Source organism: Rhinatrema bivittatum, chromosome 6 (genome assembly GCF_901001135.1).
Source record: "Rhinatrema bivittatum chromosome 6, aRhiBiv1.1, whole genome shotgun sequence".
NCBI classification, from domain to species: Eukaryota; Metazoa; Chordata; class Amphibia; order Gymnophiona; family Rhinatrematidae; genus Rhinatrema; species Rhinatrema bivittatum.
The window spans coordinates 131,132,512-131,155,019 of NC_042620.1; the positions used below are offsets into that span (position 1 = coordinate 131,132,512).

Consider the following 22,508-nt stretch of genomic DNA (forward strand, 5'->3'; position numbering starts at 1 on the left):
CCCTGGATTTGGTGCAGCGGGCATTTGCTCATATGAGACCGTTAGAGGGTTCTTTCGGCACAGTGGAACCCAGTTTCAGAGGAGTTTCAGCTTCCTTTGCTACTCGTGTGTCACACGGGAGAGTCTTTCCTGGCAGCTTCTAAGTTCCAATCTCATGTGGGGTGTGGCTCTTGATGTCCCAGATTGGGTGGTGGTTATTACCAATTCCAGTCTGTCTGGTTGGGGAGCAGCTTGTCAGTATCAGTCGGCTCAGGGTGACTGGTCCTGACAAGAGTCTGCATGGTCTGTCAGTCTTTTGGAGACCAGAGTGGTCTGCTTAGTCTTACAGAAATTTCTGCCGTTAGTGAGAGGTTGATCGGTGAGGGTCCTGTTGGACAATGCAACAACAGTGGCTTATATCAGTAAGCAGGGTGGAACCAAGAGTCGAGCAGTGGCCCAGGAGGCTCAAGAGTTGATTCTTTGGGCAGAACACCTGGAGCAAATAGTGGCGTGTCATATCGCCGGGGTCAAACATTCAAGTGGATTACTTGAGTCACAAAGTGTTAGATCCGGGCAAGTGGTGGTTGAGTGGATCGGCAATGCAGCTCATTTGTGAGAGATGGGGCTCCTCCGACATGGATCTAATGACTCATCAGAATGCCAAGGCGTTCTCAGTTTTTCAGTCTGAGAAGAGAGTCTGAGAAGAGAGCACAGGCAGAGGATCTCTCTGCAGTAGTACTGCCTTGGCTTCGGGAGGTTCTACTTTCTTTCCTCCCTGGCCACTCGTGGGCAAGGTGTTGCGTCGAATAGAAAAGCATCAGGGCAAAGAGGTCTTGGTGGCTCAGACATGGCCACATTGTCAGTGGTTTGCGGATCTAATCAACTTGGCTGTGGACGGGCCGATTCGCTTTGGTCCCCTAGTGGGCCGCCTTCTTCAGGGACCCATATTTTCAGACCAGGTTGCTAACTTTTGTCTAGCAGCATGACTTTTGAGAGGCAGCGATTTTGAGCCGTAAGGGTTATCCTGAGGCAGTCATTGCTACGTTGCAGGCTAGGGGAAAGTCTATTAATCTTTCGTATGTGTGGGTTTGGAAGGTTTGAGTCATGGGGTTTGGTCTCAAGTCTTCCTGACTTTTTGTCCTCTGGCCATAGGCTTGACTTTGAATTCGCTTAAAGTCCAAGTGGTAGCTCTGGGTTGTCTTCATGGCAAAATAGGTTCTACTATTTCTGCTCAACCAGATGTGATTTGGTTCCTTAGCAGGGCAAAGAATTTGCAGCTGCCAGTACAGATAGTTTGTCCATCCTGGAATCTTAATCTTGTTCTCTTCTTCTCCCCCCCCTGGATTAGAGCCATCTAGAACTTGCGGTTCTTTCATAGAGATGAACTGCCAGCGCTGATTTCCCAGACCTTGAAAATGCTTGGAATTCCTGGGGCTTTTTCAGTGCCTGAGTCAGAGCAATTCCATTTTTGCGTTAAGCCTCTTGTTTGTTTTCCCAATGATGGAAGCCATTCAAGAGTTGATAGATCTTGAATTGGGCATCCCAAAGTCTCATTTCATAGGGGATCGGCTTTTGGAAGGCATTTATCCTCTGTATCCAGAGGTAAGAGAGCACTTACATTTTCCAAAAGTAGATGCTCTTGTGTGTGCAGTCTCCACGTGCCCCTCTATTCCTGTGGAAGGGCATAGTGGCCTTGAAGGATGCTCATAATTAAAAGATTGAGACTATCCTTATGCAAGCATTTGAAGCTGTAGCAATGACCTTGCAGATCACTTCTTGTTCCTTGGTGGCCTGCTCCCAGGAGGTTGATTTACTCTGGGGTAAATTCCAGAGCAGTTATGGAACCAGTGGCTGCCTTCTTGGCAGGCTGTGATTGGTTGCACTTCAGCCAGAGGGTTGGCTTCGATAGTAAAGACCAGGAGTCAGTCATGGTTTGAGAAATTGGTCTGTCAATGCGATCTCCACAGCTCATCTCGCTAATTTGCCCTTCATGACTTTATTTTGTTTAGCAGCTAGTTGGAGACACTATTCGGTACGTGGGGTGGTTCTCTGGTTCCTCGTTTTCTGGAAGATGAGAAGCAGGCGCAGCTGTCTTATCAGGAGAGGTCGTGCTGGAGGATCCAAGTGTTTTTGGACCATATAGAGGAGTGACTTTGAGGACTCTGCCCTTGAGTAGGTCTTAGCCTTTAAAAGGAGTAAGCTTGGGTAGTGGAACCTCCCAATGAAGTTTTCCTAACCCACCCCCAGGAACAGGAGATAGGGGGATGCTTCTCCCTCTTTTATCAAAAGTGGGTCAAAATCATCAGATTGGTGGGTACTAGAGGTGATAAGAGAAGGATATGTGATGGAGTTTGTGTTCCTTGGGACATGGTCATGGAGTCTCCCTGACACTCCCCACAGGAGCCAATGTGTCACAGGAAATAGATCAAATTCTGAAAGGGCAGAGATGCATCGCAAGATGTTCTCAGCCTCGCTCATGGCATGCAAGGCAACATAAGAGCATACTTTCTCAGCAGGGAGAGTCTGGACCCAGGAGAGAAGGCATTTCAGTTGATTCAGATTGCTGGGGTTTCCTGTTCCTAGCCCTGTTGGTGGCTTTGCGCAATGCGAATATCCCGAGTTTCTTCAGCCGCAGAAGGGATCTGAAGGCATTGGGGTTAAATGCCCTAGTGCAGGAGTGGTCAGACGGCAAGTTGCTGTATGCCTTTCCCCCATGGCCCAGGTTGGACAGATTGATTCAGTGGATAAGACAAAATTATGCAGAGTAGTTAAATCTCAAGCGGATTGTGATGAGTTGCAGGAGGACCTTGTGAGACTGGCTAATTGGGCTTCCAAATGGCAGATGAAATTTCATGTGGACAAGTATAAAGTGATGCATATAGGGAACAATAACCCTTGTTACACAAAGTTAGGTTCTGTGATGTCAGTTTGCTCAGTCTCCATCTGCTGGTAGAAATGCATAACCTACTTGTTCTGAATTCATCTGACTGTCCTAAAGAAAAGGAAATTATTAGGTTAGTAGTAATTTCTCTGTTTGCTCCATATAGTGTTTGAATGACATGGACTACAACTAAAACCTATTTTTAAATAACCATTGGCTAATTTTTAGAAAAGTTTAAAGCTTTTGTGACCCACTTTATTTGGTAATTATATTTTTCATTAATGAAAAGTACAGTTTCTTCTAATAATTATTGGATAAGTAATCAAAAATTTTAGCCACTATTAAATTCTTTATTGCAGGTGGCTCTCCTCCACATCCAGTAGTCCCTAGTCATAAAGATAAAGGTGGTGCTCCACCAGTTAGAAGCATCTACGATGATATGTCAAGTCCAGGACTGGGATCTACATCTCTAAGTTCAAGAAAACAGGTGAAAAATGATTGTATTAGTTCATGCTACAGGCACAACCAATTTTATCTGATACTTTATCTTCTTTCGATCATACTAGGTGTTTTATTTTGGAATGTTGACATTGTTCTCTTGAGAAAATGTCTTCAGGTTTCTGGTTTTGGTATGGCTTCTGTTAGACCATAGTTTGGTAAGGTATTTCTGGAAAAGTGTCTAAAACCCCATATAAGCCAAGGACACCTCTACTCATAAAATCAAGTTGACTTGGGGAATAGCCTCTGTTATTACTTGCATGGGATCTATTTAATGTTGGTATACTTGCCAGATATTTGTAACCTGGATTGACCACTATTGGAAACAGGATACTGGGCTTGATGGACCCTCAGTCTGACCCAGAATGGCAAGTTCTTAATAAAATCATGACTCCTTTTCTCTTTTATCTAAAGAAATCGTCACCTGGGAGGGGATAGCCAGGGATTTGTACCTTCCTATCCCCAAGCCCCTTAAAAATCCTAGTGCATCACTGCCTACCCAGCATGCCACTCGCACTCCCTGCAACTGCACCAGCATGAAAAGACTAATATGGGTAAATGTGAATCGGATGTTTACTCTTTCAGATAATAGGACTAGGGAGCACTCTAATGAAGTTATCAAGTAGCACATTTAAAATGGAATTTATTTTCACTGAAGTTTGATGCTGGAGGATGTGGTTAGGGCAGTTAGTGTAGCTGGGTTTAAAAAAAAGGTTATGGACTTCTCCAGGAATTTATCCAAAACTGCTATTAATCAAGCTGAGTTAAGGAATAGCCATTGCTATTACTGACAGTAGTATGGAATCTATTTAATGTTTGGGTCCTTGCCAGGTACTTGTGGCTGGGCTTGATGGGCCCTCTGTCTGACCCAATATGGCAATTTCTTATGTTAATACGAAGAGCATTTTCAAAACTCGTAGGATTAGCATAGCTGCACAAATTAAAAGAAAAAAAAAAATCAGAGCCAGCATTCAAGGAGTAACATGCTAGAGGTTGCGGACTCTTCCTTATACCCTGGAAGGAAGCTGACTGATCAGTCAAAATGCTCTGTGATGGTGTTTTATAAATGTTATAATTTGATGTCCAGCTTTTGCTGTGTTAAGAATACTAATTCTCATTTGGGTATATAAAAATTGTGAACACTTAAAGAAGAAATTAAACTCTTGTATGCTGTCTGCTGTCATGTCCTGTGAGCAGTTCTCCAAATGTTGTTTCCCTGTACGTACCCGGATCAGTCCAGACTCCTGGGTTTTGCCACCTTATAGGATGGTGCCACTTACAGTCTGGCAGTATTCTTCTGTTTCCAGCAGATGGTTAGGATGCAAAACCTACAGTCTGAGTGAGGGCCTAGTCTAAATTTAGGACAGATTTAGTTTGTTTAAAAAAAAAAAAAAGATAGTTTTCACAGAAGAAGGATTGCAGTGTGTGCCTGCAGGTCAGTGACTCCTGCCTCCCAGGGGGTTGTGAGGTCTTGAGGGGACCATCCCCCCTGGTTTCAGATGCAGCTGACGTACTGGGTTGAGAACCCACTTACCAGCTTACTTGCATACTGGGGTGATACCGGAGAGCCTGGCCCAGGACCCGGAGACATCGGTAAGGAAGTGATTTAAAAAAAAAAAAAAATTTTTTTTGGTTTCTTTTCCTGGTGCAACCTGACTCTTCCTTCCTTGCCGATCGCGGTGGGGGTGTCTTTGTGCCGTTTACCACGTTTTCGGGGGGGGTAGCAGTAGTTTTTGCTAAGGCCATGCCGTGATGAGCCGCATGTAGGGCCTGCAGCACTGCGCAAGCGTGGCTCTCGCGGGACAGCCTGTGTGCATCTTGTGTTTCAGAGGGAGAGGGGGCCTCCGTGGCACAAAAAACAGTTGTGCACAGGGTCCAGACACTTACCGGGGCATTTGGGGAGCTACCTCGGGCAGTTTCTGACCTGTTCCCACATAGCGCAGGAACTGGCGCCATTTTAGGTATGCTGGGGTCGGCGGCCCCGGATGCGGGTGCCGCCGACCCCAATCCCGATCCGGAGGACCTTTCTCAGTTTGTCTCCACAGCGGGGGGGGTGTCCCTGAGAGGGACAGATCCGTAAGTCTTGGAAGGCATAGGGATGAAAATGTGCCTACAGGGGACACGGAGGATTCTTCTTCGGAGTCTTCCTTTTCATCAGATTTTATTCTCCTCATGCATAAGGCCTTTAAGGCCCGGAAGGTGGGTAAAAAGAGGCCTCTCCTCCTGGACTCTCAGCCCAGACCACAGAAGAGGGTTCGGACCAATCAGGACTCGGGTCCCTCCTCTGGGCAGTGGCCCTTCCACTTGAGCACCCCATTGGCGGATCCGGATTCCTCCACGGTATCGGAGGACCAGGATGACTGAGAATTGCCTTCCCAGCCCCCGAGGGAGGGGGAGGGCGATCAGCTGCAAGGCGGTCTGCGGGGGTCCCATGGAGCGGATGGGGATGACCCGAAGGTGGTCCGTCTTTTTCGAAGAGATGAACTGGGCCCACTTATTCCTGCCATTTTGGGGGAGCTGGGCATTCAACCTTCAGGAGGAGTCCTGGCTGGGCGCTACTGACCCTGTGTTGCTGGTTCTCAAAGGTCCTCCGTCCTTCCCCTTTCATTTTTCAGCCACAGATCTACTTTTTAAGGAGTGAGACACTCCAGACTTGGGCCTTAAGGTGGCAAAGGCAATGGATAAGCTCTATCCTCTGCCTGAGGAGGCCTTGGAGCTCTTGCAAGTCCCTAAAGTGGATGCTGCAGTGGCAGCAGTCACAAAGAAGACCATTCCGTTCACTGGGGGACAGCTCTTAAAGACCTGCAGGATCGCAAGCTGGAAATTCATCTCAAAAAGATCTTCGAAGTCTCTGCGCTTGGGATCCGGACTGCGATGTGTAGCAATTTTTCTTTGAGGGCAGGTTTGCGTTGGGTGCAGCAGCTCCTCGCTAACGAGTTATCTCAGGAGGAAGCTCTCCAGGCGGGACGACGGGAGGCGGTGATTGCCTACAAGTGCGAATGCCTTTTATGACTTGCTCCGCACATCCGCCAGAACTATGGTGTCAGTGGTGTCCACAAGACGTCTTTTGTGGCTACGCAACTGGGCGGTGGATGTGTCCTCAATCTCAGCTGGGTTCGCTGCTTTTTGGCAAGGAGTTGGAGGACCTGGTTCAGTCCTTGAGCAAGAATAAGGTACATCATTTGCCAGAGGCTGGCCAAAGTTGAGATTTGTTTGCTTCCAGGTCTCGCTTTTGTGGCAGTTAAAGACCCTGGACTTCTCGGGGGGGGTCTGTTCTTTTCATCACAATGTCAACCGGCAGCAGTTGTACACACAGTCCTTTCAGGGGCAACGTTTCGGTAGATCTGGCGCTATCCAGGGCACGCCAGGTGGCAAGACTGCCCAATGATGGGCGGCCAGTCCATTCCTTGGTCCCCGTGGTGGGGGACAGGTTGGCTCTATTTTACGAGGAGTTGAGCCAAAATCACTTCTGATCAGTGGGTGCTATCTGTGGTGAGACACAGTTACACGTTAGATTTTGCATGCAAAGCCCCACCAGCAATTCCTGGTCTCTCCATGTGGTCATACCACAAAGCGCCGGGCGGTAGAGGAGACCCTACAGTCTTCTTGACCTAGGAGCCATTGTGCCGATTCCACTGGCGGAGCTTCGCAGAGGCCAGTACTCCATTTATTTCGTGGTGCCCAAGAAAGAAGGCACGTTTCGGTCCATTCTCTACCTCAAGTGCGTCAACAAATGTCTTTGGATTCCCTGCTTCCGGATGGAAATGTTAAGGGTCCATCATTACATTGGTTCGACAGGGGGAATTTCTTGCATCCCTGGACCTCACGGAGGCATATCTACACATCGGAATCCAAGCCGATCAACTGTTCCTGCGGTTTTCAGTGTTGGGATGTCATTACCAGTCCAGGCTTTGCCGTTTGGTCTAGCCACCGCGCCTCGGACATTCACCAAGATTATGGTAGTGGTGGCAGCCCAATTCCGAAAGGAGGTGTATTTAGTACATCCGTACTTGGACGATTGGCTGATTCGAGCGAAGTCTGAGTTACTTTGCCAGGAGGCTATAGAGTCCTTCGGTTGCTGCGATCTCTCGGCTGGGTAGTCAACATGACCAAGAGTCATCTGGTCCCCTCCCAGTCCTTGGAGTTTTTGAAAGCTTTGTTCGACACTCGTTAGAGAACTGTATCCCTTACGGAGGAACATATGGTCAAGCTACAAGGTCGGGTATGAGCCCTGTTGTCCAAGCAATTCCCGAGGGTTTGGGATTACTTGCAAGTGCTGTGATCCATGACGTCCACCCTGGAATTGGTTCCGTGGTCTTTCGTTCCTATGCGATCCTTGCAATCCGCATTACTCTCCCGCTGGAACCCGGTTTCAGAGCAGTTTCATCTTCATTTGCCTCTGATGGTTGGCCGCTCGCTCCAGCCTGGCATGGTGGCTCATATTGGACAACTTACGACGCGGTGTCCCCTTGGTGATTCCGGATTGGATGGTGGTCACTACGGATGCCAGCCTGTACGGCTGGGGTGCAGTTTGCCAGCAGAAGTCGGCTCAGGGTCAGTGGTCCCAGGAGGAGGCCCGATGGTCCATCAATGGTCTGGAGACCAGAGCGGTGAGGCTAGCTCTGCAGGAGTTCCTTCCGATTCTCCGGGGCTAGTCTGTGCGGGTTCTCTCAGACAATGTGACCACAGTCGCTTACATCAACTGTCGGGGGGGAACCAGGAGTCAGCCGGTAGCATTGGAAGCTTGTCTACTGATCACGTGGGCGGAACAGAATTTATTCAGCGTAGCGGCATCTCACATTGCCGGAGTAGAAAACATTCACGCGGATTTCCTCTGTCTAGATCCCGGAAAGTGGGAGCTCGCAGACAAAACCTTTCAGATCATCTCTGCCCAGTGGGGAATGCCATGCATGGATCTAATGGCGACATTCAAGAATTCCAAGGCTCCACGCTGCTTTGCTTGTCGCAGGGACATGGGGGTGGAGGGTGTGGTCGCCCTGGTACTCCCCTGGCCGGTGGATGTCCTGCTTTGTTTCCTCCTTGGCCTCTTATAGGCTGGACTCTTTGCCGAATACAATTGCATCCAGCGGAAGTAATTCTGGTAGCTCCGGAGTGGCCGAGACGTCCATGGTTTGCGGATCTAGTCAATCTGGCCATAGAAGGTCCTTTGAGATTTCCGAACCTGCTTCATCAGGGGCCTATTTGTTTCGACCAGTTCGAGCATTTTTGTCTAGCGGCATGGCTTTTGAGAGGAAGTGCTTGAAGTCCCGAGGGTACTCAGATGCTGTGGTGACTACCTTGTTGCGGTCCCATAAAGTTTCTACCTCCTTATCTTATGTATGAGTTTGGAAGGTTTTTGAAGCTTGGTGTATCGCCAGGGGTATTGTGGCTACCCGGGCTGGAGTGCCAGACATTTTGAGTTTCCTTCATGCTGGTTTGGCAGAGGGCTTATCGTGCAGTTCCTTGCACGTTCAGGTGACTGCACTCTGTTCCTTAAGTGGTATCATTCAGGGGGTGGGCTTAGCTGCTCATCCCGATGTCTCTCATTTTCTGCGGGGAGCGAAACATTTGCAACCTCCGATGAAATAACCGTGTCATCCTGGAATCCGAATTTGGTTCTTAAAGCCCTGTGTGCGGAGCCTTTTGAACCTTTGCGAATAGCAACTTTGAAAGTAGTGTTTACTGCTGGCGATTGCATCTGTGCTTCGACTGTCGGAGATTCAGGCCTTGTCATGTAGGGAGCCCTTTTTGAGAATTTCAGATAATGGAGTTTCTCTGCGGAAGGTTCCTTCCTTCCTTTCTTCCCAAGGTGGTGTCTTCCTTCCATTTAAATCAGTTGGTGGAGCTTCCATCCTTTGCCGATCTGGATATGTTGGACCCCTGTTTCAGGGATTTGCGGAAGCTGGATGTTTGTAGAGCTTGGCTGCGCTATCTGGAGATTACCAATAGTTTCCTGGTCTCGGGTCATCTCTGTGCTCTGGAGTGGACCTCGGAGGGGTAACATGGCTTCTAAGACTACGATAGCCCGGTGGTTAAAGGGGACCATAAATTCTGCTTATTTATTGAGCGGTTAATCCTTACCAGAGGGTCTTCGGGCTCATTCTGCTCGTTCTCAAGCTGCATCCTGGGCGGAATGTCAACAAGTTTCTCCAGACGAGATTTGCAGAGCGGCTGCATGGAAGTCATTACATACCTTTGCCAGGCATTATTGGCTGGATGTTAGGGTTCCCACGGTTGGTAGATTTGGAGAGGGTGTTCTGAGAGCGGGCCTCTCCGGATCCCATCCCAAGTAAATGAAGCTCTGGTACATCCCAGGAGTCTGGACTGATCCGGGTACGTACAGGGAAAAGAAAATTGGTTCTTACCTGATAATTTTTGTTCCTGTAGTACCACGAATCAGTCCAGAGTCCCGCCCTGTTTTTGGCACTTGCAGGTAATGGAGAGTCCACCCTATTTTTTTTTTTTCAATCGTTCATTTTTTATTGGCAGATCAATCATTTTGGTTTTTCCGAGTGGCTCAAGTGCTGTGCCCATTTGGGGGTTTCTGAGCCTGTTTTCCGGTTGTTAGATTACTGTATATAGCTTGGGTGTTTGAATCCATTCTGCTTTGACATTAAGTAATACTGCCAGACTGTAGGTGGCACCATCCTATATAAGGCGGAGTTTTGTTAGTAAACTTCTGTCTCCATCTGCTAGAGGGGGGGTGCAAAACCCAGGAGTCTGGACTGATCCATGGTACTACAGGAATGAAAATTAACCAATTTTCTGTTCAGATACTATTTCAGTCTTGTCAGAAAACATATAGAAACATAGAATGATGGATTGTACTTTGTGTGTGTGTGTGTGTGAAAAAAAGCCATTTTTGTGCACATGAGGTCTATGTAAGGAAAGTTAAATATTTCACTTAAATGAATATGCGATTAAGACAAAATACTTCCTTTCTGGGATTTTAGTTTTTAGTAAATGTCAGATTAACCATTTTTATTTTTTGTAGGTTGGCTGCAACTTAAATATTTCTTTTAAATTGCAGCTTGGTTTTTCTGTGATACAGACACCATTATGCGGGATTATACCAACAACACCTGGAACAGGTAAGACACTTGTACTGTTGGAATAATATCTTGCAGGCAGATCCTTACTTAAATTGCAGGATGAACTTCAAATAGTTGTGACTGAGTAGTAGATAAGACAATTATGGGGAAACATCTAACCTGTAAGGTACTAGTTTAATTTTGTGGAAATTGCAGATCGTGCAACATTAGGTTTCTACTGCAGTTTGAGTAGATTTTTACTTGGAGGTCTTTAACTCCTTCAGGCCATAGGGTAAAACTGAAAATCTTATCCTTAGGTTGTTCATTGCAAGAACCACGCAGTCTGGCATTCTGCAGTAGGCTGCATGGGAAGCAGTGGAAACTGTAGTTTTTCCTTAATGATTGTTGGTTAAAGGGTAGGGTTTCTTATATTGAAATATCTCAATCAATTTTTCAGATTTGATAGACCAATTTGTAACTTTCATGACACTTGCGAAAAAGACATTAGGTAAACTAGTCTAGATACCATTTCAAAATGTCACTTATATTTTCAGATGCTCTTGCTAAAAACTTGCAGACACCATCTTAATTCTAACTAAGAATTTCCCAAGTCTTTAAAATTAATCTTGGTGCTTTTTAGTCTAAGCTGAAAGCATTATTATAGCAATTGTCTGTCAGCGGACAAAATAGAACCAAGTTATTTACCAAAGGAATAGGAAGTAACTCTTACCCTTTTATCAGAGTTCAGAAAAGAATTGGGCATGTTTCCATTGCTTCTACATCCAGTTCTTCCTAACCAGATGACAGAGGGACTCCAATTTGTTTTCTGGATAAAAAGGGATTAAGTGGAACTTGTGCTTATGGATATATTTTCTAGTTTTCAACTTTGACCCTACTGAAAATAACCTGCCACCTATCAGGTGAAGCAAGAAAAAATATTCCAACAAAACCTATAGGGTAGTTGTCTGGCCCATGCTCCAAACTTCTCCCTCCTACTCCCTTCCACTAGTTTGGATCTGTTCATTGAATTTTCTCCCTCTAGCTACTTCCTGTTTTTATATATTTCAGTTGTTTTGGGGTTAGTTAATTCAGATTTTTTCTTAATGAACAAATGTTCTGTACTTGAAGACCATTTTTTGTTGGTGCCATAAAAAAAACTTATTAGCTTCTAGATTCAAAACTGTTCTTGATTTTCAATTACATTACAAAACAGAAGTTAGATAATCATCTTACACTTAATCTGCATATTGTAGGCTGGTCTTATGGAAAACTTTAGGGGAGAAAAGCCAATAAATGGCTTTTTCAATTACTGAAACAAATCTGGATTTAAAGCAGGAGCAGTTCCATTCCAAGGGCAAAATAAACAACTTTATTAACATTTGAGGACTTTTGTACTGTCTTGCAAACCCTAATTTTCCCAAACCAAACTACTGTAACTCATTAGGTCTTCCAACATGTCTATTAAAACCATTACAACTATTACAAAATGCCTCGGCAACACTTTTGTTAGGCATTAGAAAATGTGATCACATTACACCCTTGCTGATATTTCTGCATTGGCTGTCAGTACAAGCTCGAATACATTTTAAGGTATTTAACACTAATATTCAAAATCATAAATTCCAGTAACACTGGTGTGAAAATACAACAATACATACCTCAGCGAATACTAAGATCTCAAAACTATTGACTGTTCTAACAATATGGAGCTCACACCTGACACAAGTAAGAGATCGTGTGTTTTCCATAGCAGCACCTAAGCTAAGGAACTTCCTACCTGAAATGCTACAGATAATACCAGACAGATTTAAATTTAAACTAAAAACGTGGCTATTCAAAAATGCATAAAATCTAACTTAAAACATTTCACAATGTGTGGCAAGACAAACCTGCTTGTGTCCAGCTTCTTCCTTCATCTGTTTTTTGTTTGTTTTTGTTTTACTCTTAACGTTTTTTTTGTGGATAGATTTGATTTTTCTAGTTGGCCATCTGCAATAAATTTTACAATTCATTAAGACAAAAATATATATTTTAATGTACAGCTCCAAGTGTTTTCAGTCCAGCAACTATTGGACAATCCAGGAAAACTCTTTCACCTGCACAACTGGATCCTTTCTATACTCAAGGTGAATATCTAACCTCAGAAGATCAGCTGGATGATACATGGGTAACTGTTTTTGGGTAAGTTACTGTAAGCAAAACTAAAAAGTAAATATTGCGGTTTGAGTTGTACTGAATAGACTGCTGTGACTTCAGGAGAGATGCTGCTAAAATGGATTCAGCTTCCGATAAATGTAATATCCTCCCAATTAAGCCCTCAGATCTTTCTCATGCTTTAACCTTCCAGTAATGTTTGGTTCTTCCTTACAAAACTTCCTGTCCTCTAAAATATTTTCTTCAAAACATGGCAGTATTGTAAGGTTATCCTAATCGGATATGTCTTTAAAGGCTCATATTTATGAGATCAGTGAGCAGGTGTGTTAAAGCACAGACACTTCTCACTGGGTAGTTTTAGAGGTTGAGGTTTCTGTGTTACAGAGGAGCAAGATGGTTCTCTGTTCTTTCCTTCTGGTTCTCCTCCAGAGAAGATGGCAGGGTCTCGAGGATGGAGCACCCAAGCTTTCAGGAGCGGGAGGGAGTAGAGCTCAGAGTCCACGATGATTTGAAGTAAAAGAATAAATAGGTGATCTTTAGTGAAAGGGAATACATACTATATGCTCTTTCCTGGGAAGATTACCTTGTCTTGTCTTAAGAGGTGGATTTGCAGTCTGGCACAGAGGAGAGTTACTGTATGGGTGGCTGTACCCTAAGTTTCTGCTCCGAGGAGTAGTGATAGAGGCTAACCATGTATTTCTGAGTATTTCCTAAACTGAAGAACAGTAATCCAACCAGGAGAAGCATTGAATTCCTCCTAGGAGAAAGGAACTGGCAACCTTACTTGGGTACCAAATTAGGAAGTCTTCTTGAAATGCTAAAAAGTCCTTGGAAGCACTTAATGGAATAAAAGTTCAAAGGAAGTCCCTTCTTAATGATCTATGACTTTATTGAACTTCAGTTTTCCTAGCATGTAGCAGATGGACTCGGGACCAATGGGTATAGTGTGCTCCTGATAGCAGTTGGAGACAGAATCGGATTTCAATCTGACGTCAGCACTACAAATACCCATGCAGGAAGCTCTGCTCTTCAGTATTTCTCAGTCTCCTTAGCAGTTTGGGACTCTACACACACTTGCACAATGTTAGGAAATCCAAACCAAAGAGAATTCCAAAATCTTACCTCTACAAGACGAACCTTGCTCTCCTGCGGTGATACCTAAGGGTCCCTCCCCCAGTTGAGAATTCCTGAGGTGATTTCCAAGATCTCTCAGAGGTAAGACTCGGTCCAGTAGCCGGTTCCCGGCGTAGACTTGGCCCCCAGCAGGGAGCGGCTGAGAGGCAGCGGATGCAATACTGAGCGCAGTGGTGAAGGTATTTCCCTCTCACCCCGCAGCCGGAAACTGCCCAGCATGAGACCGGGAAGCGCTGAGAAAAGGTAAGGTAGAAAACTTTTTAGTCTCCAAGGCTCGGATAGCCGCACAGATTGCCCTCCGGCATCTGTCCCATCGGGTTGAGCAGCCCTGTCTGGGCTAGACCCTGATTCGGTACAAGGGTCCTCCCTCATGGAGAACCTGTGTGTGTGTGTGGGGGGGGGTCACCATCTTGCCTGTGTGGTTGCCGGCGCCATCTCTTCTCCCTCCCCCCCCCCCCCCCCCCCCCCCCTTGATCGCCGTATTGTCCGCACAATTGAGCCATGCGTACAGCGGCGAGCCAGGTGCATAAACCACTTGTGCGCATAGCGGCGTGCACCCTGTGCCGCACGCACATAGCGGCCTGCACGCACATCTTCGCATATCTAAACCTCCCAGTGCGTGCAGGCGCACAGACGAGTTTTGAATGACCCCACGTGCTCAAATCATGGCGCCAAGGGACAAGCTTGCTGCCCAGCCTGCCACCTGAGAGCGGCACAACACGAAGTGGCTTCGGCCCTGTGCCTGCAGTGCGAAGAGGCCCTGAGGGAACTAGGACAAGGGCCCCCCTCCCCCTGGCCAGTAGAGGAATCCGGCTCCACCAACGACAGTACCCCGGACCTCTCTATTCCCGGTTGGGCCCCTTGGGGAACACTGCCTTCAGTATGGACCCAGGAACCTTTTCCTGGGTAGAATTCTTCAAAGGGCTGCAAACCTTTGTCCAGGCACAATCTGTGCCATCTGCGACACAGCCACAGCCTCCTCCAGAAGACCAAAACCTTCCAGGCCCCTCTCGGCCTCCCTGAGAAGTACAGCCTCCTCTTAGGGGACAAGGACACCTCTGAGGAAGAATCAGACTCCCTGGAGGAAGGAGAAATCCCCTCCAGAAACGGAACCATACCGAACCATGATGCGTTTCTTCTCCAGAGATAAGTTACCAGACCTCGTGTCCCTGAGCTTGAAGCAGCTGGCCATCCCAGGCAGAAGTGCCACGGTGAAGCCAAAGACGAACCCTCCGCTGGTTGGTCTGTCAGGCCTCACGCCATTTCCCATTGTTGCAGGCTGTACAACAACTGATGGACTTGGAATGGAATGCTCCGGAGGCCAGTTTCAAAGGAGGATGGGCTCTAGAAGCCCTATATTCACTAGAACCCTCAGCCAAAGAACTCCTGGTGTTCCCCAAAGTGGACGCCATGTTTTGCACTGTCATGAAGCGCAATACCATTCTAGTCGAAGGTAGGATGCCCAGGACAGATGTCAGGAATCCATCCTTAAACAGTCATTTGATGCAGCAGCTATGTCACTACAGGTTGCTGCCTGCTGTGCTGTGGTGACATGTGCCTGCTTATCACTTGCCAGGAATGCTATCACGCCCGTCGAAACAATAGAACCAGCGATATCCTTCCTCACAGATGCGATGTCCGACCTGGTGTGCACCTCAGCCAGGGGCGTCTCATCCATTGTGGCAGCCAGAAGATAACTCTGGCTCCGAAGCTGGTCAGCCGACGCGACCTCCAAGACGAAACTCACGAGAATACCCTTTAAAGGAGCCCTCCTATTAGGAAGCGAACTGGAGAAGTTAGCCGATAAATGGGGCGAATCCCCAGTAACTCGGCTACTGGAGGACAAGAACAAAAGAAGCCATCGCCCCTCTTCCCGAACATCCAAGGGCAGAGGATCACAGTGCTTCAGACTGTACAAGAATACATACCAAGCACCTCGCCCCGCAGGCAGGAGCCAGTCCTTTCGGAACAAACAAAAGGGGAGCCGGCTCAGGTCCAGGCCCCAGCCGCACCCCACAATGAGAATCACAGACCCATCCACAGGAAGAAGCCATAGGGGGCAGGCTTGCCCTATTGTACCAAAGATGGGTCGAGAGAACATCGGACAAGTGGGTCCTAACCATTGTTCGAGAGGGATACTATCTGGACTTCCACAGCATCCCCCAGACAAATTTGTGAAATCCCCTTGTCACTCCTCTTCCAAGAGGACGGCAGTCGAAGTCACACTGACAAAATTGCTCTCCCTAGAGGCTGTAACACTGGTGCCCACGTACCAACAATATACTGGGCACTATTCCATCTATTTTATCGTCCCCAAGAAAGAGGGAACATTCTGTCCCATCCTGGACCTCGTCTGTCAACCGCTACCTGAGGGTACCACACTTCCGCATGGAAACCCTATGCTTGGTCATAAGGGCAGTAAAGTCGAGAGACTTTGACCTCCCTGGATCTGTCAGAAGCCTATCTGCACATCCCAGTCCATCACGACCACCAGCGCTTTCTACGCTTCACAATCATGGACAATCACTACCAGTTCTGGGTGCTACCCTTCGGACTAGCTACTGCCCCTCCGTTCACCAAAATCATGGTGGTAGTGGCAGTGACACTGAGGAAAGAAGGAATCCTCATACACCTGTATCTGGATGATTGGCTGATCAGGGCAAAATCTCCAGAAGAAAGTCATCAGGTGACCACCAGAGTCAAGAATCTACTGCAGAATCTCAGGTGGGTCGTCAACACAACCAAGAGCTGCCTGCAGCCCTCCTGATCCCTAGAATACCTGGGAGTCCGGTTAGACACCCAACAAGACAAGGTTGTCCTTCCCCTTACAAGGAGAAGGAAATTGATGGACCAGTTGTGAAAACTGTTGAATGGCGGTAGTCCCATACCATGGGGCGAACACCAAGTCCTCAGCCTCATGACATCGACCCTAGAAGTCGTCCCATGGGCAAGGGCTCACATGCAACCACTACAGTGTTCCCTACTGTCACGATGGAACCCGATGTCCCAGTACTACACCGTTCGTCTCCAGTTACTGGCGGATGTACGTATCCAGCCCTATGGTGGCTACAAGACCATCTGAGCAAGGGAGTAAGGCTATCCCCACTGGCCTGGGTCTTGCTCACCACAGTGGGGAGCCCACTGCCAGGAACTGATGGCCCAGGGGCAATGGGACAAGGAAGAGTCTGGATGGAACATCAAACGACTGGAAACCCGAGCAGTCAGACTAGCCTGCCTGCGATTCAGTCACAGACTCCGGGGAGAATCAGTCATGTTGGACAATGCCACAACAGTGGCAGACATCAGCCACCGGGGAGGAACCAGAAGCCAACAGGTGTCCCTGGAAATAGAATTCCTAATGGCGTGGGCGGAAGCAAACCTGCAAGGGATCTCAGCCGCCCACATCGCGGGAAAAGACAACGTCACTGCGGATTACCTCAGCAGAGAAAGTCTAGACCCAGGGGAATGGATGCTGTCGACCACAGCATTCCAGTTGATGATAAACTGCTGGGGAACTCCAGCCATGGATCTTCTGGCAACCTGGTCCAACGCCCAAGTTCCCAACTTCTTCAGCCGCAGATGAGACCCACAATCCCAGGTAATCGATACCCTCGTCCAGACCTGGCCTCAGGAAGACCTGCTATACACCTTTCCTCCATGACCACTACTGGGCGGGATCATCTGCAAGATAGAAGACCACGGGGGCTAGTATTTATAGTGGCCACAGATTGGCCAAGAAGGCCGTGGTACACAAACATGCAAAGGCTTCTGGAGGGGAGCCCCCTGTCCCTACCTCCACACAGGAATCTGCTCCACCAAGGACTGATCCTCCACAAAGACCCAACTCTATTCTCTTACGGTCTGGCAATTGAGAGGCTGCGCCTGAAGAAGAGCGGATACTCGGGGGCAGTGATTGACACCTTGCTCTGAGCATGCAAGTTTTCCACGTCTCTAACCTATATTCGAAGCTTGGTGTGAAGACCGCGACATACTTCCACGGACAGTCAAAATCCACACGATCCTGGAGTTTCTACAGGACGGCTTACAGAAGGGGTTCTCTCTCAACTCCATCAAGGTTCAGGTGGCTGCGTTGGCTCGCTTCAGCGCCAGTGGATGGCATCAGTCTATCTTCAAAGCCAGACGACTACCGCTTCCTGAGAGGTGTCAAACAGATCAGACCATCACTAAAGTGGCCGGTACCCCTATGGAACCTCAATCTAGTACTAGACTTCCTAGCGGGAGCTTCCTTCAGACCTACCTGCGGGCTGTCTCTATGGCTTCTAACCTTGAAACGGCGTTCCTAGTGGAAATACGTTCAGCCCGTCGCATCTCCGAACTTCAACCACTATCCTCTCTGGAACCATTCCTCAGATTCATACCAGGATCCTTCCTTCCTTCCTTCCTTCCTTCCTTTCTTTTCCACCTAAACAAAACCATCTCGCTGCCATCTCCAGACGAGCATAAGGACTCCGACTCTCCTTCTTCGGCATCTTAACTTCGGCAGACTACTAGTCTGATACCTGGAAAGGTCGGAATCTGTACGAAAGACAGACCATCTATTCGTCCTTCACAGCGGGAAGAAGCAAGGGGAAGCGGCCTCACGAGCAACCATAGCCTGCTGGATCAAAGAAGTCATCAAAGCGGCCTAAGAACATAAGAAAATGCCATACTGGGTCAGACCAAGGGTCCATCAAGCCCAGCATCCGGTTTCCAACAGTGGCCAATCCAGGCCAAAAGAACCTGGCAAGTACCCAAAAACTAAGTCTATTCCATGTTACCATTGCTAATGGCAGTGGCTATTCTCTAAGTGAACTTAATAGAAGGTAATGGACTTCTCCTCCAAGAACTTATCCATTCCTTTTTTTTAAAACACAGCTATACTAACTGCACTAACCACATCCTCTAGCAACAAATTCCAGAGTTTAATTGTGTGTTGAGTAAAAAAGAACTTTCTCCGATTAGTTTTAAATGTGCCCCATGCTAACTTCATGGAGTGCCCCCTAGTCTTTCTATTGTCCGAAAGAGTAAATAACCGATTCACATCTACCCGTTCTAGACCTCTCATGATTTTAAACACCTCTATCATATCCCCCCTCAGCCGTCTCTTCTCCAAGCTGAAAAGTCCTAACCTCTTTAGTCTTTCCTCATAGGGGAGTTGTTCCATTCCCCTTATCATTTGGTAGCCCTTCTCTGTACCTTCTCCATCGCAATTATATCTTTTTTTAGATGCGGCGACCAGAATTGTACACAGTATTCAAGGTGCGGTCTCACCATGGAGCGATAGAGGCATTATGACATTTTCCGTCTTACTCACCATTCTCTTTCTAATAATTCTCAACATTCTGTTTGCTTTTTTGACTGCCACAGCACACTCAACCGATTTCAATGTGTTATCCACTATGACACCTAGATCTTTCTTGGGTTGTAGTACCTAATATGGCACCCAACGTTGTGTAATTATAGCATGGGTTATTTTTCCCTATATGCATCACCTTGCACTTATCCACATTAAATTTCATCTGCCATTTGGATGCCCAATTTTCCAGTCTCACAAGGTCTTCCTGCAATTTATCACAATCTGCTTGTAATTTAACTACTCTGAACAATTTTGTCATCTGCAAATTTGATTATCTCACTTGTCGTATTTCTTTCCAGATCATTTATAAATATATTGAATAGTAAGGGTCCCAATACAAATCCCTGAGGCACTCCACTGCCCACTCCCTTCCACTGAGAAAATTGCCCATTCAATCCTACTCTGTTTCCTGTCTTTTAGCCAGTTTGCAATCCACGAAAGGACATCGCCACCTATACTATGACTTTTTACTTTTCCTAGAAGCCTCTCATGAGGAAATTTGTCAAACACCTTCTGAAAATCCAAGTATACTACATCTACCGGTTCACCTTTATCCACATGTTTGTTTAACTCCTTCAAAAAAGTGAAGCAGATTTGTGAGGCAAGACTTGCCCTGGGTAAAGCCATGCTGACTTTGTTCCATTAAACCATGTCTTTCTATATGTTCTGTGATTTTGATGTTTAGAACACTTTCCACTATTTTTCCTGGCACTGAAGTCAGGCTAACCGGTCTGTAGTTTCCTGGATCGCCTCTGGATCCCTTTTTAAATATTGGGGTAACATTAGCTATCCTCCAGTCTTCAGGTACAATGGATGATTTTAATGATAAGTTACACATTTTTACTAATAGGTCTGAAATTTCATTTTTTAGTTCCTTCAGAACTCTGGGGTGTATACCATCTGGTCCGGGTGATTTACTTCTCTTCAGTTTGTCAGTCAGGCCTACCACATCTTCTAGATTTATATTTTTCTGTTTAACCTTTATTCCAATTCTTTACCTTTTCTTTTCGCTTGTTAACAATTTTAATTAGAAATGTTCATTGTATTAGACTATGGAAATTTATTTCCTGCTATTCTGTTTAATGTAAACCGGTATGATTTACATCAGATGTAAGAATGTCGGTATATAAAAATAAATAGAAGCAGGCAAGCCACCGCCTTTACAAGTCAAGGCCCATTCCACTAGAGCCCAGGCAGTGTCCTGGGTGGAAACAGAGATCTGTCAGGCGGTGACATGGTCCTGTATCCACACCTTCTCCAGGTTTTACTGCCTGGGATGTTCAGGCTCGAGAGGACACAGCATTTGCAAGGGCAGTACTAAGTGGGCCGCGGGCAGCCTCCCACCCGGTTCGGGAGTAGCTTTTATACATCCCATTGTTTTATTTAAAATCTTTTCTTTACCATCGCAACGGTTTACATATAGGCACATAAATTAATGTAGGTGAGGGCGTACAATAGTACATTCTAACAGGTGCCACTAAAGGTTCGGTTACAATATATCATTAGACAATTGTTTAGTGGGGTAGGTCATGACCAGTTGTACCTGTGAGGTACTGTTCATGTGTAAAATTCACTATTCATAGTGTTTATGTTTATAGTGATGTAGAGTTCGTGGACCACTCTACTGTACAATCCTAGATGCTGTGCGCCGGTGTTCTTCTGCCTGTTTCTAAATATTTCCTATTCTCCCGTCTCTTTATAAAATGCTTGTGAAAAGCCATGTTTCAAAACTTTTCTTAAATGCTTTGAGATCTCTTTACAATCTGATCTCTAGAGGCATTGTATTCCAAAGTATGGGGCCTGCTAGTGATAATGCGCTCTCTCACTTGGGTTAATCTTGCCATTTTACTGAAGGAATGGTTAAGAGTGCTTTATTTGCAGATCGAAGGTTTCTGTGTGGGACGTGTACTCTTAATGCTGTTTAGCCAGTCCGATTTCTCATCATATACAAAACCTTATGTATGGTACATAGGGTTTTGTATTTAATTCTGTGTTTGATAGGTAACCAATGTAGTTCCGCTAGGGTTTGTTATATGGTCCCTCCTCTTTTTTTCCGGTTAGTATTCTAGCTGCTGTGTTTTGAAGTATTTGGAGTGGTCTTAATGTTGTGTTTGAGAGTCCTAATAGAAGGGCATTACAGTAGCCTGTGCTGGAGAAAATTAGTGCCTGTAGAACTGTTCGGAAATTAGTTAGTGTTAGTAGCGGTTTTAGTTTTCTGAGTACCATGAGTTTAGCATAGCCTTCCCTTACTTTCAGTGCTATGTGCTGTTTTAGATTGGGTCCATTCAGGGTCCATTATTATTCCAAGGTTTCGTACTTTTTCACCTAGTTTGTCTGTTATTGAGGGTTATTGGCGTTTGGCTGATTTCGGTATTTTTCCGTTCTAAGTGTAGAAATTCTGTTATCAATATTAATCAAGTTCCATTTGGTTTAGTAGTTGTAGTGATTCCTAGTCCTGCAAGCAGATGGCATAAGGGCAGAATGTATATGTTAAAGAGGGTTGCAGACAGGGCTGATCCTTGCGGTACTTCTGTTTTGAGATTGATTTTTTTCTGATAATGTATTGTTGATCTGAACTTGGAAAAACCTATTTAGGTATGAACTGAACCAGTTTATTGTTTTGCCGTGTAATCCGATTTCCATTGGTCCTGAATCCATCTGCTACATGCTAGAAAATGGAGAAATTACTTACCTGATAATTTTGTTTTCCTTAGTGTAGACAGATGGACTCGGCATCCCACCCACGGCTGCCGTTTATTCATGGAATTCTCGGGTGACATCCCCGAGAGCGAATGATTCACGGGTAAGCCATGCTTTCCTCCAACTAGGACACCCATCCTACTGGGTGTCTACGTTTCTCGGTTGAGCGTACTGGTGGTCTCCAGCTATAACCAATTCAACCAGTTCAAATTAATCAAGTTAACCAAGTTATAAAGTTAATCAGTCATGCATATATCCACAATTGCTTTTTGAGGAGAATACTGAAGAGCTGCACTTCCTGCAGGGGTATATGTACTAGGGCTGACGTCAGATTGAAATCTGATCTGTCTCCAGCTGCTATCAGGAGTACACTATACCCATTGGTCCTGAGTCCATCTGTCTACACAAAATTATCAGGTAAGTAATTTCTCCATTCCCAATGATGGAGGCCATCAAGGAACTGATTGACCTGGAATGGAATGCTCCAGAGCCCAGTTTTAAAGGGGGACGGGCACTAGAAGCCCTATACCTGCTGGAACCCACGGCCAAGGAACTTCTACACTTCCCTAAAGTGGACACTATGATCTGTGGTGTCTCAAAATGCACCACAGTCCCTGTGGAGGGAGGAGCGGCACTGAAGGACACCCAAGAAAGACAGAAAGCTGGAAGCCATCCTTAAGCAGTCTTTTGTCTCAGCAATGAACGCTACAAATTGCCTCCTGCTGCGCCTTGGTGGCACGTTCCTGTTTGATCCTCTCCAGAGACGCTACAACGC

The 22,508-nt window shown here is 46.3% G+C and overlaps 1 protein-coding gene across 2 annotated transcripts in view; it reads left to right on the forward strand.

The window, feature by feature from the left end:
- The window catches only part of NUP35 (nucleoporin 35), a 74,330-nt gene that overhangs the window by 10,483 nt on the left and 41,339 nt on the right, over window positions 1-22,508 (forward strand). Inside the window, exons 3-5 of one of the 2 annotated variants that reach the window (XM_029605951.1) lie at window positions 3,220-3,347; window positions 10,353-10,449; window positions 12,432-12,570. In XM_029605951.1, the coding sequence (XP_029461811.1) occupies window positions 3,220-3,347; window positions 10,353-10,449; window positions 12,432-12,570 (364 nt within the window). The remainder of the gene's footprint in view (window positions 1-3,219; window positions 3,348-10,352; window positions 10,450-12,431; window positions 12,571-22,508) is intronic. The other variant, XM_029605952.1, reaches the window with a different exon arrangement.